This window comes from Tachyglossus aculeatus, chromosome X1 (genome assembly GCF_015852505.1).
Source record: "Tachyglossus aculeatus isolate mTacAcu1 chromosome X1, mTacAcu1.pri, whole genome shotgun sequence".
NCBI classification, from domain to species: Eukaryota; Metazoa; Chordata; class Mammalia; order Monotremata; family Tachyglossidae; genus Tachyglossus; species Tachyglossus aculeatus.
In genome coordinates, this window is record NC_052101.1 from 108,760,925 (window position 1) to 108,773,611 (window position 12,687).

At 47.1% G+C, this 12,687-nt stretch overlaps 1 protein-coding gene across 15 annotated transcripts in view; it reads right to left on the reverse strand.

Annotated features, from left to right (window-relative positions):
* Positions 1–12,687, reverse strand: part of ATP2B2 (ATPase plasma membrane Ca2+ transporting 2) — a 587,231-nt gene that overhangs the window by 63,841 nt on the left and 510,703 nt on the right. For 13 of the 15 annotated variants that reach the window (XM_038740359.1, XM_038740349.1, XM_038740351.1 and 10 more), the window contains 4 exons: positions 8,821–8,862; positions 7,005–7,163; positions 5,720–5,934; positions 3,259–3,501 (listed from right to left, as the gene is read on the reverse strand). In XM_038740359.1, the coding sequence (XP_038596287.1) occupies positions 3,259–3,501; positions 5,720–5,934; positions 7,005–7,163; positions 8,821–8,862 (659 nt within the window). The remainder of the gene's footprint in view (positions 1–3,258; positions 3,502–5,719; positions 5,935–7,004; positions 7,164–8,820; positions 8,863–12,687) is intronic. The other 2 variants (XM_038740358.1, XM_038740356.1) reach the window with 1 other exon arrangement.

A 12,687-nucleotide genomic window follows, 5' to 3' on the forward strand; every position in this document is an offset into this window, starting at 1 on the left:
CAAAGCATCAAATGTCATGGCTGAGAGATGGCCCACTCACAGAGCAGCCACCTGTCCATCCCTGATCACTGGAAATCCATGTGGCTTAACCCCAGAAGGGAGAGTTACAGCTTTGAGTGGGCACTGAGAAGCAAAGGTCATGGGTGTCTGCTGCAAGAAGACAACTAGAGCTTTTTCTCTAAAAAATATGTTGGACTATATGACTAAGGTTAGCACACAGCTAGTTTCCAACAGGCATCCAAGGGCAAATTACTGGTCCAGGCCAGAGGAGGCCTCCTCCTGGACTGTCTGCAACTCCCTAGGGAGTCACCGAGCTGGTTTACCTAGAAGAATCTGGTTCTTGGTCATCAGGAAAGGCACATGCCTTTATTTCATCTCTTCTGGAGGAATTTGTGTCCCTCAGAGATTATGTAAATTTCTCACCCAACAGCAACTACAGAATACTCACCATAGAAAATATATAACATTGCTCCAAAACAAGATCAGGTCTTCTGGCCATTTTGAGGACTAGAACCACAAAGCCTGGTCCTACAAGAGCAATGCTCTGTCAGCTGAGACCACTTGGCAGCCCTACCTGTCTCCTCACAGGTGTGGCCCAGAAAGAGAAGAAAAGCAGCATGGCTCAGTGGAAAGAGCACAGGCTTGGGAGTCAGAGGTTGTGGGTTCTAATCCTGGCTCAGCCACTTATCAGCTGTGTGACTTTGGGCAAGTCATTTAACTTCTCTGTGCCTCAATTGTCTCATCTGTAAAGTGAGGATTAAGACTGTGAGCCCCACGTGGGACAACCTGATTACCTTGTATCCCCCCCGCCCAGTGCTTAGAACAGTGTTTGGCACAGAGTGCTTAACAAATGCCATCATTCTTCTTATTATTACTATTATTATTAAAATGCTTATGAAAGACCATGGTACTAGTTCAGTTTTACCTATCTCTATCTCCTCTTTCCTAAAGGTGACAAATGCCCTCCTCACATCCAGATGCACAGGAACCCTGCCCAGAAATGCAGTGGAGGAAATGGGGCAGCAACAGGTGAGCAAAGAAACTATTGCTGGTGCTGCGGCTGATAGAGCAGACTCACATTCACGAAAGTTCAAGATTCTGGGGCCAAGGGGCCACTTCTTGATTGGCTCCTAACAGAGGCCAAATTCCCAGATGCTTATGGCAGCAGCAGGAACATTTTCTCTTCTCACCTGTTCATGCTGCTGATATTCTGCTTCTTGCAGTTCCAGAGAATTCCCAGTACGTGAGGGAGCCCAGCAAGAAGCAAGTCAGCAGTGGCAGGAGCTGCTTCTGCCTGATAATCGCTGAAACCACCTACAACTGTTCACAGTACACTCAGAGATATTTCTCTGATTTGGCAAATGAGAACACAGTAGCAGTGCTGAGAACAGACCTACAGAAGCTGAGGAGGAATGGGAGGTGACAATCTGTTAAATCCTTTCCATCAGCTCAAACTTTCCATTTCAGGGTGTACCAAGAATACGGACTGCAGAGGACCTTTCCTTAACCTCCAATGTTTGTCTTGGTTTTTTTGTTTTTTAAGACATTTTATTTGCAGTAATCAAATATGATCCTCAGAACAATCACCCCATCCTGCTGCAGTAGCAGACACACCTCTCTTTTCTTCATGGATACAAACACCTTGTCACTGATTCTTGATTATCCAAGCTCTCCCTGTGCCAATTAGCCTGGATAAATAAAAATCCATTGATCATCCCAACGTCTTCCAAATAAGGAAGCCTCAAGTGCATTAGAAAGAGTTGCACATCACCCTTTCTAAACAACCTCTTCAATAAGCAAAACAGAATACCTTTGACTTTTTCCCCAGTTAATCCAGTTTCTTTTAAAAGGAATCCTCTTAATGCTCACACTGAACCACTGGAAATTGAAAGAAGAAACTAATCTACATTGAGAGGAGCAGAAATGTCAGCCATGCTCCTCTCACATGCTTCCTAATCTTTCTTTCTCATTAAAATTCAAAACTTTCCAAAGCACATCACAAGAAGTTGTAATATGTCTTTCTCAGGATGATCCTGCTCACTACCTCCTCAGGAATAGCACGCAAAGAGGATGATTTTCTTTTAAATGGTATGTTATGCAAACGCTTACTACGTGTCAAACACAATTGTGAGAACTGGGCTAGATACGAGGTCATAATAATAATAATAATGATGGTATTTGTTAAGTGCTTAGTATGTGCCAAGCACTGTTCTAAGCGCTGGGGTACATACAAGGTAATCAGGTTGTCCCATGTGGGGCTCAGAGTCTTACTCCCCATTTTACAGATGAGCTAACTGAGGCACAGAGAAGTTAAGTGACTTGCCCAAAGTCACATAGGTGATAAGTGACGGAGTCAGGATTAGAATCCACGACCTCTGACTCCCAAGCCCGTGTTCTTGCCACTAAACCATGCGGCTTCATCAGGTCATCAGTTTGGACAAAGTCTCTGACCCTCATTGGGATCACAGTCTAAGTAGGAGAGAGAATAGGTACTGCACCCCCATTTTACAGTTGAGGAAACTGAGGCATAAAGAAGTTAAGTAACTTGCCCAAAATCACACAGCAAGCAATTGGCAGAACTGGGATTGGAACCCAGATCCTCTGACTCCCAGGCCCATGCACTTTCCATTAAGCCATACTGCTTCTCATCCAGGGTTTCTAGGTGATCGAATGAAAAGTTTGCTTGTCCTCAAATGATAAACAACTCACAAAAGAAAAAAAGCATTTGGCAATCTCCTGCATTGCACTGTGGGCGCTTCTCTCAATTAGCATTTGCACATCCCCAGCTGACCCACTTTTATTAATTCTATCTGCGCATCCCTCATTTCACTTTGAGATTGCTCAAAGTTTGCAATCCTTGCAGCAGGGAGTCAGCAAAATCAGTAACTAGAGAGTAAGCCTTTTGCCAATCAAGTTTGCTGACTCACGCTCTCCTTAAATCACAAAACGATGTTCCTCAAGCAATATCCAGGGGCCAATATGCACGGTTGTGAAACTACAACTTAATCACAAATTTCTGTGCTCATTGTTGAGCATGAGAAAAATGTTCCTATCCAAATAAACATATTCAAATAATGCATGGTATTAAGCATCTTATCTCACTGGGAACTAATAATAGGTTTTAGTCTCTCTTGGTCAGTGCCAGGATGTTAAAATTAAATAGAGTTGTCCAACAAAAATGCATGTCAGCTATCTCTCAGCTGTGTATGGCTTTGCAAGCAGCAGAAGTAACAGCAGCAACAACAACGGCACACTTACCAGAATCTTCGTAGTGTAGGCGCTGTTGATGGCAATTGCATGGACCAGCAGTTCTAGCGTTTTGGAGTTTACTGAGTCTGGGTCAGGAATCTCTTTGTAGTGAACATCTCCAACATAAGCTTGTACCACAGTCATCCTATTGGTCGTCAGAGTCCCCGTCTTGTCAGAACAAATAGCCGTAGCGTTGCCCATAGTCTCGCAAGCATCCAGGTGGCGTACGAGATTGTTATCTTTCATCATTTTCTGTTGGAGATAAAATAAAATTCCCCACTTCCATTTAATAATAATTAATAATAGTAATTATGGTATTTGTTAAGGGCTTACTATGTGCCAAGAAGCAGCGTGGCTTAGTGGAAAGAGCATGGCTTTGGGAATCAGAGGTCGTGGGTTCTACTCCCGGCTCCGCTACTTGTAAGCTGTATCACTTTGAGCAAGTCAATTCACTTCTCTATGCCTCAGTTACCTCATCTGTAAAATGGGGATTAAGACTGTGAGCCCCACGTGAGACAACCTGCTTACCTTGTATTTACCCCAGCGCTTAGAACAGTGCTTGGCACATAGTAAATGCTTAACAAATACCATAACTATTATTAGTAGTAGAAGTACGTGCTTAACAAATGCAATCATTATTATCATTATTATTATTCTATTAGCTGGGGTAGATACAAGGTAATCAGGTTGGACAGAGTCCCTGTCCCACAGAGGGCTCACAGTCTAAATCCCCATTTTACAGATGAGGTACCTGAGGCACAGAGAAGTTAAGAGACTTGCCCAAGGTCATACAGCAGACAAGTGGCGGAGCGGGGATTAAAATCCACCACCGCTGACTCCCAAGCCCGTGCTCTTGCCAGTAGGCCATCCTGCTTCTCTACAAATCCACACTGAAACAATATCTGTTTATCATGGCTGCAAAGAGTTTGACGGGCATAGCCAAGCGATGATTAAAGATGATATCCCTGGTCAAGTGGAGAGAGCAAAGGTCTGGAAATCAGGAGACAAGGGGCAAATCTGGGCCTCAGTTACTTCACCTGGAAAATGGGGATCATAACGCCTACCTCTCCCTACCACTCAGGGATGTCCTGAGTATTGAATGAAATAACTTATGAGAAATTGCTCTGGAAAAAAGAAAAATGCTCAGCAAATTCAAGTTATTATTATTCCCATAGGTTTTTCCCTATTTTCTTTCAGGTAGCTACTAAAAATGTATCAGGCCAATGTGCCTATCTTCCTCCCACTTGGTTCCCAAGCCCACAGTACAGAGAAAGTTCAATTAGGTCCTACTGGCCTATACAACAGGGCCCGAGCAAGATGAGGAAGAGCATGCTAGGTGCCTTAGAGAACAGATTACTTTTTCCAGGCTTGCTGTATACCCGGGTCCTGTCACCCCGCTCATCAAAAAGCTCTAGTGGTTGCCCAACCACCTTAACATCAAACAAAAACTCCTCACCGTTGGCTTTAAAGCACTCCACCACCTTGCCCACTCATACCTCACCTCACTTCTCTCCTTCTACAACCCAGCCTGCACAATTTAATCCTCTAGTGCTAACCTTCTCAATGTGCTTCGATCTCACCTGTCTTGCCACCTACCCCTAACCCACGTCCTGTTTCTGGCCTGGAACGCCCTTCCTCCTCTAATATTGAACAGACAATGAATCTCCCCCTCTTCAAAGCCTTATAGAAGGCACATCTTATCCAAGAGGCCTTCCCAGACTAAGCCCCACTTTCCCTCATCTCCTGCTCCCTTCTGCATCACCCTGACTTGCTCCCTTAGCTCTTCCCCTCCCAGCAGCCCTTCAGCACTTATGTCCATATCTGTAATTTTATCTATTTGTATTGATGTCTGTCTCCCCCAGCCTAGTCTGTAAGCCCATTGTGGGCAGGAAATGTGCCTGTTCATTACTGCATTGTACTCTCCCGAGCACTTAGTATGGTGGTCTGCACACAGTAAACACTCAATAAATATGACAATGAATGCCTGCTCTCATTCTCTTCCTAAATGTCACCTTCTGTATGATGGGGCCATTCCTCATCTCTCCACGCAACCTGCTCATGCTCATGAAGCTAGGGCTGCAGAGGCTCACCCCAAGGAAGCCATCTTGGACCTTTTACGCCACTGCTGCATTGTCTGAAGGTGGAGGGAAGCAACTTGAATCCTGGGCAAAATAATGGGAGTTCCCCTGACCAGCTCCCCTCCCCGCTCCCCCTTTCCCTCTAGTCATCCCTATCAATCTCTGGTCTTCTTCTCAGTTCCTGCCCAACAACTGGCCTTGACAAGCCCCTGGGCAGCTGTCCCTATGGCTCTACCCTATAAAGAGCTGTCTGAGCTCTTCAGCAGCAGGGGATACTGGGATATGCATGCCAGCTCAGACTCTGTGGAGTCAGGTTCCTATGGGGAGCAAGTCCAATGGCTCAGCCTCTTGCCCCTCTGTACCCACCCCCCAACCCCGTCCCAAGCTCTTACCTTTACAGAGTAAGCCAGGGAAATGGTGACAGCCAGAGGCAGCCCCTCGGGGACTGCGACTACCAGTACAGTGACCCCGATGATGAAGAACTTGACAAAGTACTGGACATACACTGGGGTGCACTCTGGCAGCCATGGCTTCTTGTTCACCACGAAGGTGTCCACAGCAAAATAGAGCACCAAGATGATCACCGTGATGGCCGACATCACCAGGCCTACAACACAGGAGAAGATCAGTTCACGGAGGCCCGTGGATTTGGGACGAGGCAACGGAACATGGAACCCTGAGTTCTCATCGGTTTCAGGGCCAAGGTTTCCCGGTATCCACAGGGAACAGAAAAGAGCTAGACTCCGCTGTTGCTCCCCAGGTCTTTCAGCCTTAAGACCGTAAGCTCCTCACAGGCAGGTACTGGGCCTACTCTGGGTTCTGTATGTGCCTCGTAGTGCCTTGTTCAGATTGATGCACCTTTACGATCCTCTGCTCCAAGCCTGTATTGGCCTTGAAATGTATTTGTTGTGGAGCGAAAGTGGTCAGCTCCTAGTGAGCGGGGTTGGCTCCTTTTATTCAACTATTTTACAGGCCCTAGGAAATCCCTCTAAATCTGACTGCCTCCGACAGCTGCAACTTCATTACTCGGTTTGAACGGCTACATATCTGGGACCCTCCTTAATATAGCCAAGGCTAGAAACGAGGACTGAAGGAGCTCTTGTTACAAAACTTCCCATTTAAATCTATTCAGTAAAGCCAGTAATTTGCTCCCATTTCCAAAACCAATGGCTATAATTAGAGCCTGGGGACCGGGCCTGCCCAAGATTGAGGACGCAAGGAGCCGATTTCTTGGCTCATCAAATCTAGCCCATCAAGGTAACTTGGGAAGACAGAGTGCACAGACCCTGGGGTCTGTCCTACGGTCATACACTGATGTGCAATCTCTTTGGAATATGTACAGGGTCTATAGTCAACTACTGCCACCATCTCTTGGTGTCTGCCTGCCACTTGGAGTCACCTGGCCCTGGGTGGTGACGGGGAGTCTTGGTCTCTTCCGGAACTGCAGGGCCCACCCGCTTACTTCGAGCTTGCCCTGGGCTCACTTCCAGTCGGCTGAGGCTCCATCTGCCGCACCTAGGCCCTGCCATCCAAAACAGACCAGAGCCAACCCAGTCCTGGGAATCAATCAGGCCCCATGCAGAGTCCTAAGACCCAGCCATAGCCCTCACAGCACTCTTCAGTTTAAGTCTCCTTCACCATCGCAAGACGGTAGCCCAGAGCCCTGCGGGAACATACCGGCTTTGCCTATCTGCACCGCCAGCTTAGTCAGCTTCCCCTGAAGGACTGATTTCTCCTTTTTGTGCATATTGGCTTTCTTCTTGTCATCTCCATCTCCCCCTTCAGCACTCTTCAGGGGCTGCATCTCCATAGCAGCTGCCCCATCCTGCTGTTTGGCTAGCAAAGCAGAGAAGACAGGGTTACCCAGGCACTCGGCATGACTTTGGGGGTCAAGAATATGCTCTCTCCCTGCCTGGGGCCAGGAATGAAAGTCCTCGGTTGGTCTGGGCATGTCAGGAATGAGACTGAGGAAACTCTGGGGCTCAGCCATCATGCCTCCGACTGAGGGTTGGTGTATGTGGTGGCACTGCCTGGAAACCACCCTCGTTTGTTGGTGTATTTTGGACAGGGACCAGGCTGGGTGTGACAGTAACGGCAAGCATCTTGCTCAGGAGATCATGATGCGGGAGGGAGACCCTCCCTGAACTGGGGGTGCAGGCTTTTAAGCTCCCTGGGGGGAACCTGCTGCCACATCTCGTTAGGCTGCACAATTGCTTTGGCATCCATCCCATCCATCCACCCCCTCTCCCAAGAGAGCTATAGAGCAGTAGGTGACGGACGGCAGGGAAAGCTGCCTCTTTCTTAACTGGCCCACACAACACTGCAAAGACTAGGAGGCAGCTCTAGTAATACTTCTACTGCTCTTCTCTCTAGAACTGGATGCTGGACTGAACCAAGCCAAGCCACCGGTGTCTCGGATTTATTTGCTCCTTGTAAAGACCAATAATAATAATAATAATGATGATGATGGTGGCATTTGTTTAACGCTTCTTAAGTGCTGGGGTAGATGCAAGACAATCCAGTTGGATGCAGTCCCTGTCCCACATGGGGCTCACAGTCTTAATCCACATTTTACAGATCAGGTAACTGAGGCACAGAGACGTGAAGTTACTTGCCCACAGTCACGCAACAGACAAGTGGCGGACCTAGTACTGGAACCCAGATCCTTCTGACTCCCAGGCTCGTGCTCTATCCACTAGGCCATGTTGCTTCTCTATAGCTTCCTCCAAAATATCACCAAGCCCCTGGAGGAGACAGCAGAGCCTCCAGTGTTCCTTCGAAAGAAATGCTACTGACCCACTTTCACCACTGCGTGTGCCCGGACACAGAATAAAATGCCCAAAGCTAAGTCCCACATTCTATTAGGCAGATGGAGAGCAAGTGGGATGCTCCCCTTGAGGATGGGGAGGGTGGAGAAGAGGAAGCAACAAAAAGAACAAGTCAGCAAGTAATTATTGAGAGAGTCCCAGGCTGCAGCACACTGTATAAGGTTGTTGGAAGGCTTGAAGGGAGGATGGGGGATGGGGTGCGTGTAGCAGGGAGAAGTCGGGGAGAGGAGGAGAGATGCCCAGTCCTCAAACCACAGGGCCCCCTAGGCCCATGACCATCCATCCCACATCTGAGAAGACATGGGGGCAGCCTCTGGCCCTCTGTCCCTCCCCACCTCGAGGCAACTTGCTGAATCCCAACCGGGCCCAATTGGGCCCCCGATCCTGCGAGCTCTGGGCAGTGGCACTGCTGAGATCCAAGAGGAACTGGCTCATGGGTCGCCTTTGATTTCTCCTAATTCTGGGCCAACACAAGTGAGTGAGAACCATGTCATCTTAAATCCTGTGTGGCTGAGATGCCAAAGTGGAGAAAATCCCCCAGGTGGTTTGCGGTCAGCCACTGCCGTAAATCCAACTGATCTGCCGATGTCTCCACTTGGCCTTTTAGGAGAGGGGCTGGGGGCCACACACCTGGACCCTGGTTAATATGAAAGGGGGGTGGTTACCTTTGCTCTGGGTGCTGTCCGTATTGCCATCCTGCATTTTACCTATATGATAAAAGATTTTAACAAACAACAGAGAGCAGACAATATCCAGTCATCACACAGACACAACACTGCGATGGACATTTAAATAAAAGACGGAATAATGAATATGTCACATAGGCAAGATCCTTGGCTTGTAGCCAGGAAGTGGGCACATTTATTTCAGTCCTGTAAACAGCAGACCATTGGACAAACCCTTGAAATGGCCACCAATATCCTAGCATCAGAAACATCGTCCTGGCTGCCCCTCGGTTTTCCTTCCTGAAAATTCCAGGAATACACTACTCGGGTCAAGCAGCAGTAATCATTAACTGCTAATGGTTCTGTGAGCCCTGAGGAGCCTCCTCAGCCGCTGCCTGCATTCTCCCTCAGCCTAAACCCAAGACCAAACAGAAGTAAAAATTGCTTCTTGTCATTCCAAAATGGCCCAGGATGGGTTGAGGCGGGGTGGGGAGAGGGAAGGGTGCTCCAGATTCTCTTCCAAAGGACTGCAGGAGAGGTCCCATTGGGGAACAGAGCCATGCCTGGGTTATATGCCCTTCAGGGAGTAGAGCAACAGCCCAGTTATCCTTCCTTTCACTCCTTCACCTCCACATACACTTGCACTCCCCATGCAGCACCTCTATATTTGGGGAAAGAACAAGCTTCCAAAACAACTTCAGGCAACTTAGGAAGGTCCTTGGTAATCAGGCATCAGGTAGAAGGTCAGTGTGGGTAAATACTACCACAATGATCCAAGCCCTTGTCATATCCCATCTCAACTATTGCATCAGCCTCCTTGCTGACTTCCCTGCCAGTTATCTTTCCCCTCTTCTGTCCGTACTTCATTCTTCTGCCTGCATCATTTTCCCAAAAAAAACGTTCACCCATGATTCCCACTCCTCAAGAAACTCCATTGGTTGTCTATACACTTCCACATCAAACAGAAACTCCTTACTTTGGGCTCTAAGGAACTCAATCAGTTCTCTGTCTTCTAGTTAACCTCACTAATCTCCTAGTACAACCCAACCCACATGCTTCACTCCTCTAACACCAATTTACTCTCTGCACCTCAAGCTCATCTCTCTTACCTCTGACCCCTCATTCAGATCCTTCCTCTGACCTGGAACTCTCTCCACTTTTCATATCCAACAGACAACCACTCTCCCGATCTTCAAAGTCCTACAAAAAATTCATATCTCCTTCAAGAAGCCTTCTGTGACTAACTTCTTTTTTCCCCACCCTATTCACCCTCTTTGGTGTCATCTATGCACTTGGGAGTGTACCCCCTAAGTCCTTTGATACTCACACCACTCCCTGCCCCTAGATTGCAGGGATTGTGTCAACCAACTCTCTTGTAATGTACTCTCCCAAGCATTTAGTACAGTGTTCTGCACACAATAAGCAGATTGATTGATTGATATGTGTAATTCACAGGTGATGCAACACTTTTCACTTCCTCTGCACTGAGTCATTTTACAGGCTAGCTACCAGGTAGTAAAACTGATTTGAATTTCTCTTCCTTCCTCTTCCCTGCCTGCATTCTAGAGTGGGAACTGACAAATAGTGAACTGTCCAGAAGGCAAGAGCTCAAGAGAGAAGGACAGAGCACAGATAATCCTTCTAGATTGTAAACTCGTCTTGGGCAGGGATGTAAACTCATCTTGGGCAGGGATGTGTCTACCAACTCTGTTGTACTGTACTCTCCCAAGTGCTTAGTACAGTGCTCGGCCCACAGTAAGAGCTCAATGAATATCACTGATCGACCGATTGACAAGCCACAAGCAGGATCCTTAGCTTCCAGATAATCAAAGGAGCTGAATGCTTAGCTTGCCCGAATTTCAACTTCATCCAGGAGCAGCTTAGAATTCAGTGTGGTAAGCAACTATAAAAAGTGTTTCAAGGTGAGGTGGTCATAGGTTTCCAAACTGCTTTATGGATGACCATATGATTTCTAATCAGCAGCACCAATTGGAGTGCTAGCATTGGCTGTTCCCTTTTCATTTGTCCAGCTCGGTGCTATGAAGTCAGAGAGACCCTGATTTCTTCACCATACTGAGCTCCTGAAGAATTCTAAAGATTAGAACTAGAAAATGAGGGACAGGATATCTATGCAAATAGGATTCTGTTTACCAAACTAAAATGAGGATAGGAGTCTGATCATTTCCAGGAATCATATGATGTGTATGCACCTCGTAGGAAATACAGCAATCAGGATTAACTCAGAATGGGAGCCGGAACAATATTCAAGGCAACAGTGAACTGAGGAATGGGCATATTTGTGTAAAGCGGGAAGCTTTTAACACGTGCTCCATCTGTGCTTCTGACCCCATACCTTCACATCTTTTTAAAACACTCGCCCCCTTCTCTCCTTGATTGCCATCACTTCACTTTTAAACAGCTTCTTCCCCACTGCTTTCAAACATGCATATGTATCCCCTATCCTTAAAAAAACTCTCCCTTGACCCCACGACTCCCTCCAGTTAGCGCTCCATCTCCCTCCTACCATTTCTCTCCAAACGTCTTGAGAAAGTTGTTTACACCCACTGTCTCCACTTCCTATCATACAATTCTCTCCTAGATCCCCTCCAGTCTGGCTTCTGCCCTTTCACACAACAGAAACAGTCCTTCCTAAGGTAACCAATGACCCTCTCACCAAATCTGGTGGCCTCTACTTCATCCTAATGCTCCTAAACTTCTCAGCCAGGTTTGACACTACAGACCACCAACTTCCCCTTGAAACTTTATCCAACTTTGGATTCATTGACATTGTCCTCTCTTGGTTCTCCTCCTATCTCTCTGACCGCTCCTTCTCAATCTCTTTTGCTGCCTCCTCCTCTGCCTCCCACCCTCTGTCAGTAGGGGTTCCTCAAAGCTCAGTTCTAGGTCCCCTTCTATTCTCCCTCTACACCCACTCCCTTGGGGAACTCATTCATTCCCATGGCTTCAATTATCATTTCTATGCAGATGAATCCCAAATCAACATCTCCAGCCCTGACCACTCTCCTTCCCTACAATTTCACATTTCCTCCTGCCTTCAAGACATGTCTACTTGGATGTCCCGCCGATACCTCAAATTAAACATGTCCAAAACTGAATTCCTTATCTTCCCAACCAAACCCTGTCCTCCCCTGCCTTTCCCATCATTGTAGACAACACCACCATCCTCCCTATTTCACAAGCCTGTAATCTTGGTGTTGTCAGTAAATTTTATTTATTGAGCACTTACTGTGTGCAGAGCACTGTACTAAGCACTTGGGAGAGTAAGAGATGACAATATAACAGGCATTCCCTGATACAACAATCTCACGGTCTTGACTCATCTCTCTCATTCCACCCACATATTCAATCTGTCACTAAATCCTGTGGGTTTTACCTTCACAACATTGCTAAAATCTGCTCTTTCATCTCCATCAAAACTACTACCATGCTGATCCAAGCGCTTATCCTATCCCACCTTGACTACTGCATCTGTCTCTTTGCTGACCTCCCAACCTCATGTCTCTCCCCACTCCAATCCAATACTTCACTCTGCTGCATGGACTATCTATCAACAAAAACGTTCAGTCCATGTCTTCCCACTCCTCATCCACCTCTGCAAAACAGAAACTCCTTACCACTGGCTTAAAAGCACTCAATCACCTTGCCCCATCCTACCTCACCTCACTAATTTCCTACTACAGCCCTGTCCATACATTCCACTCCTCTAGCACCAGCTCACTCACTGTACCCTGATCTCGTCTATCTCGCCGCTGACCCCTATCCCATGTCCTCCCCATAGTCTAGAACTCCCTCCCCCTCTATATACACCAGACCACCCTTCTCTCCCCCTTTAAGATGTTATTAAGG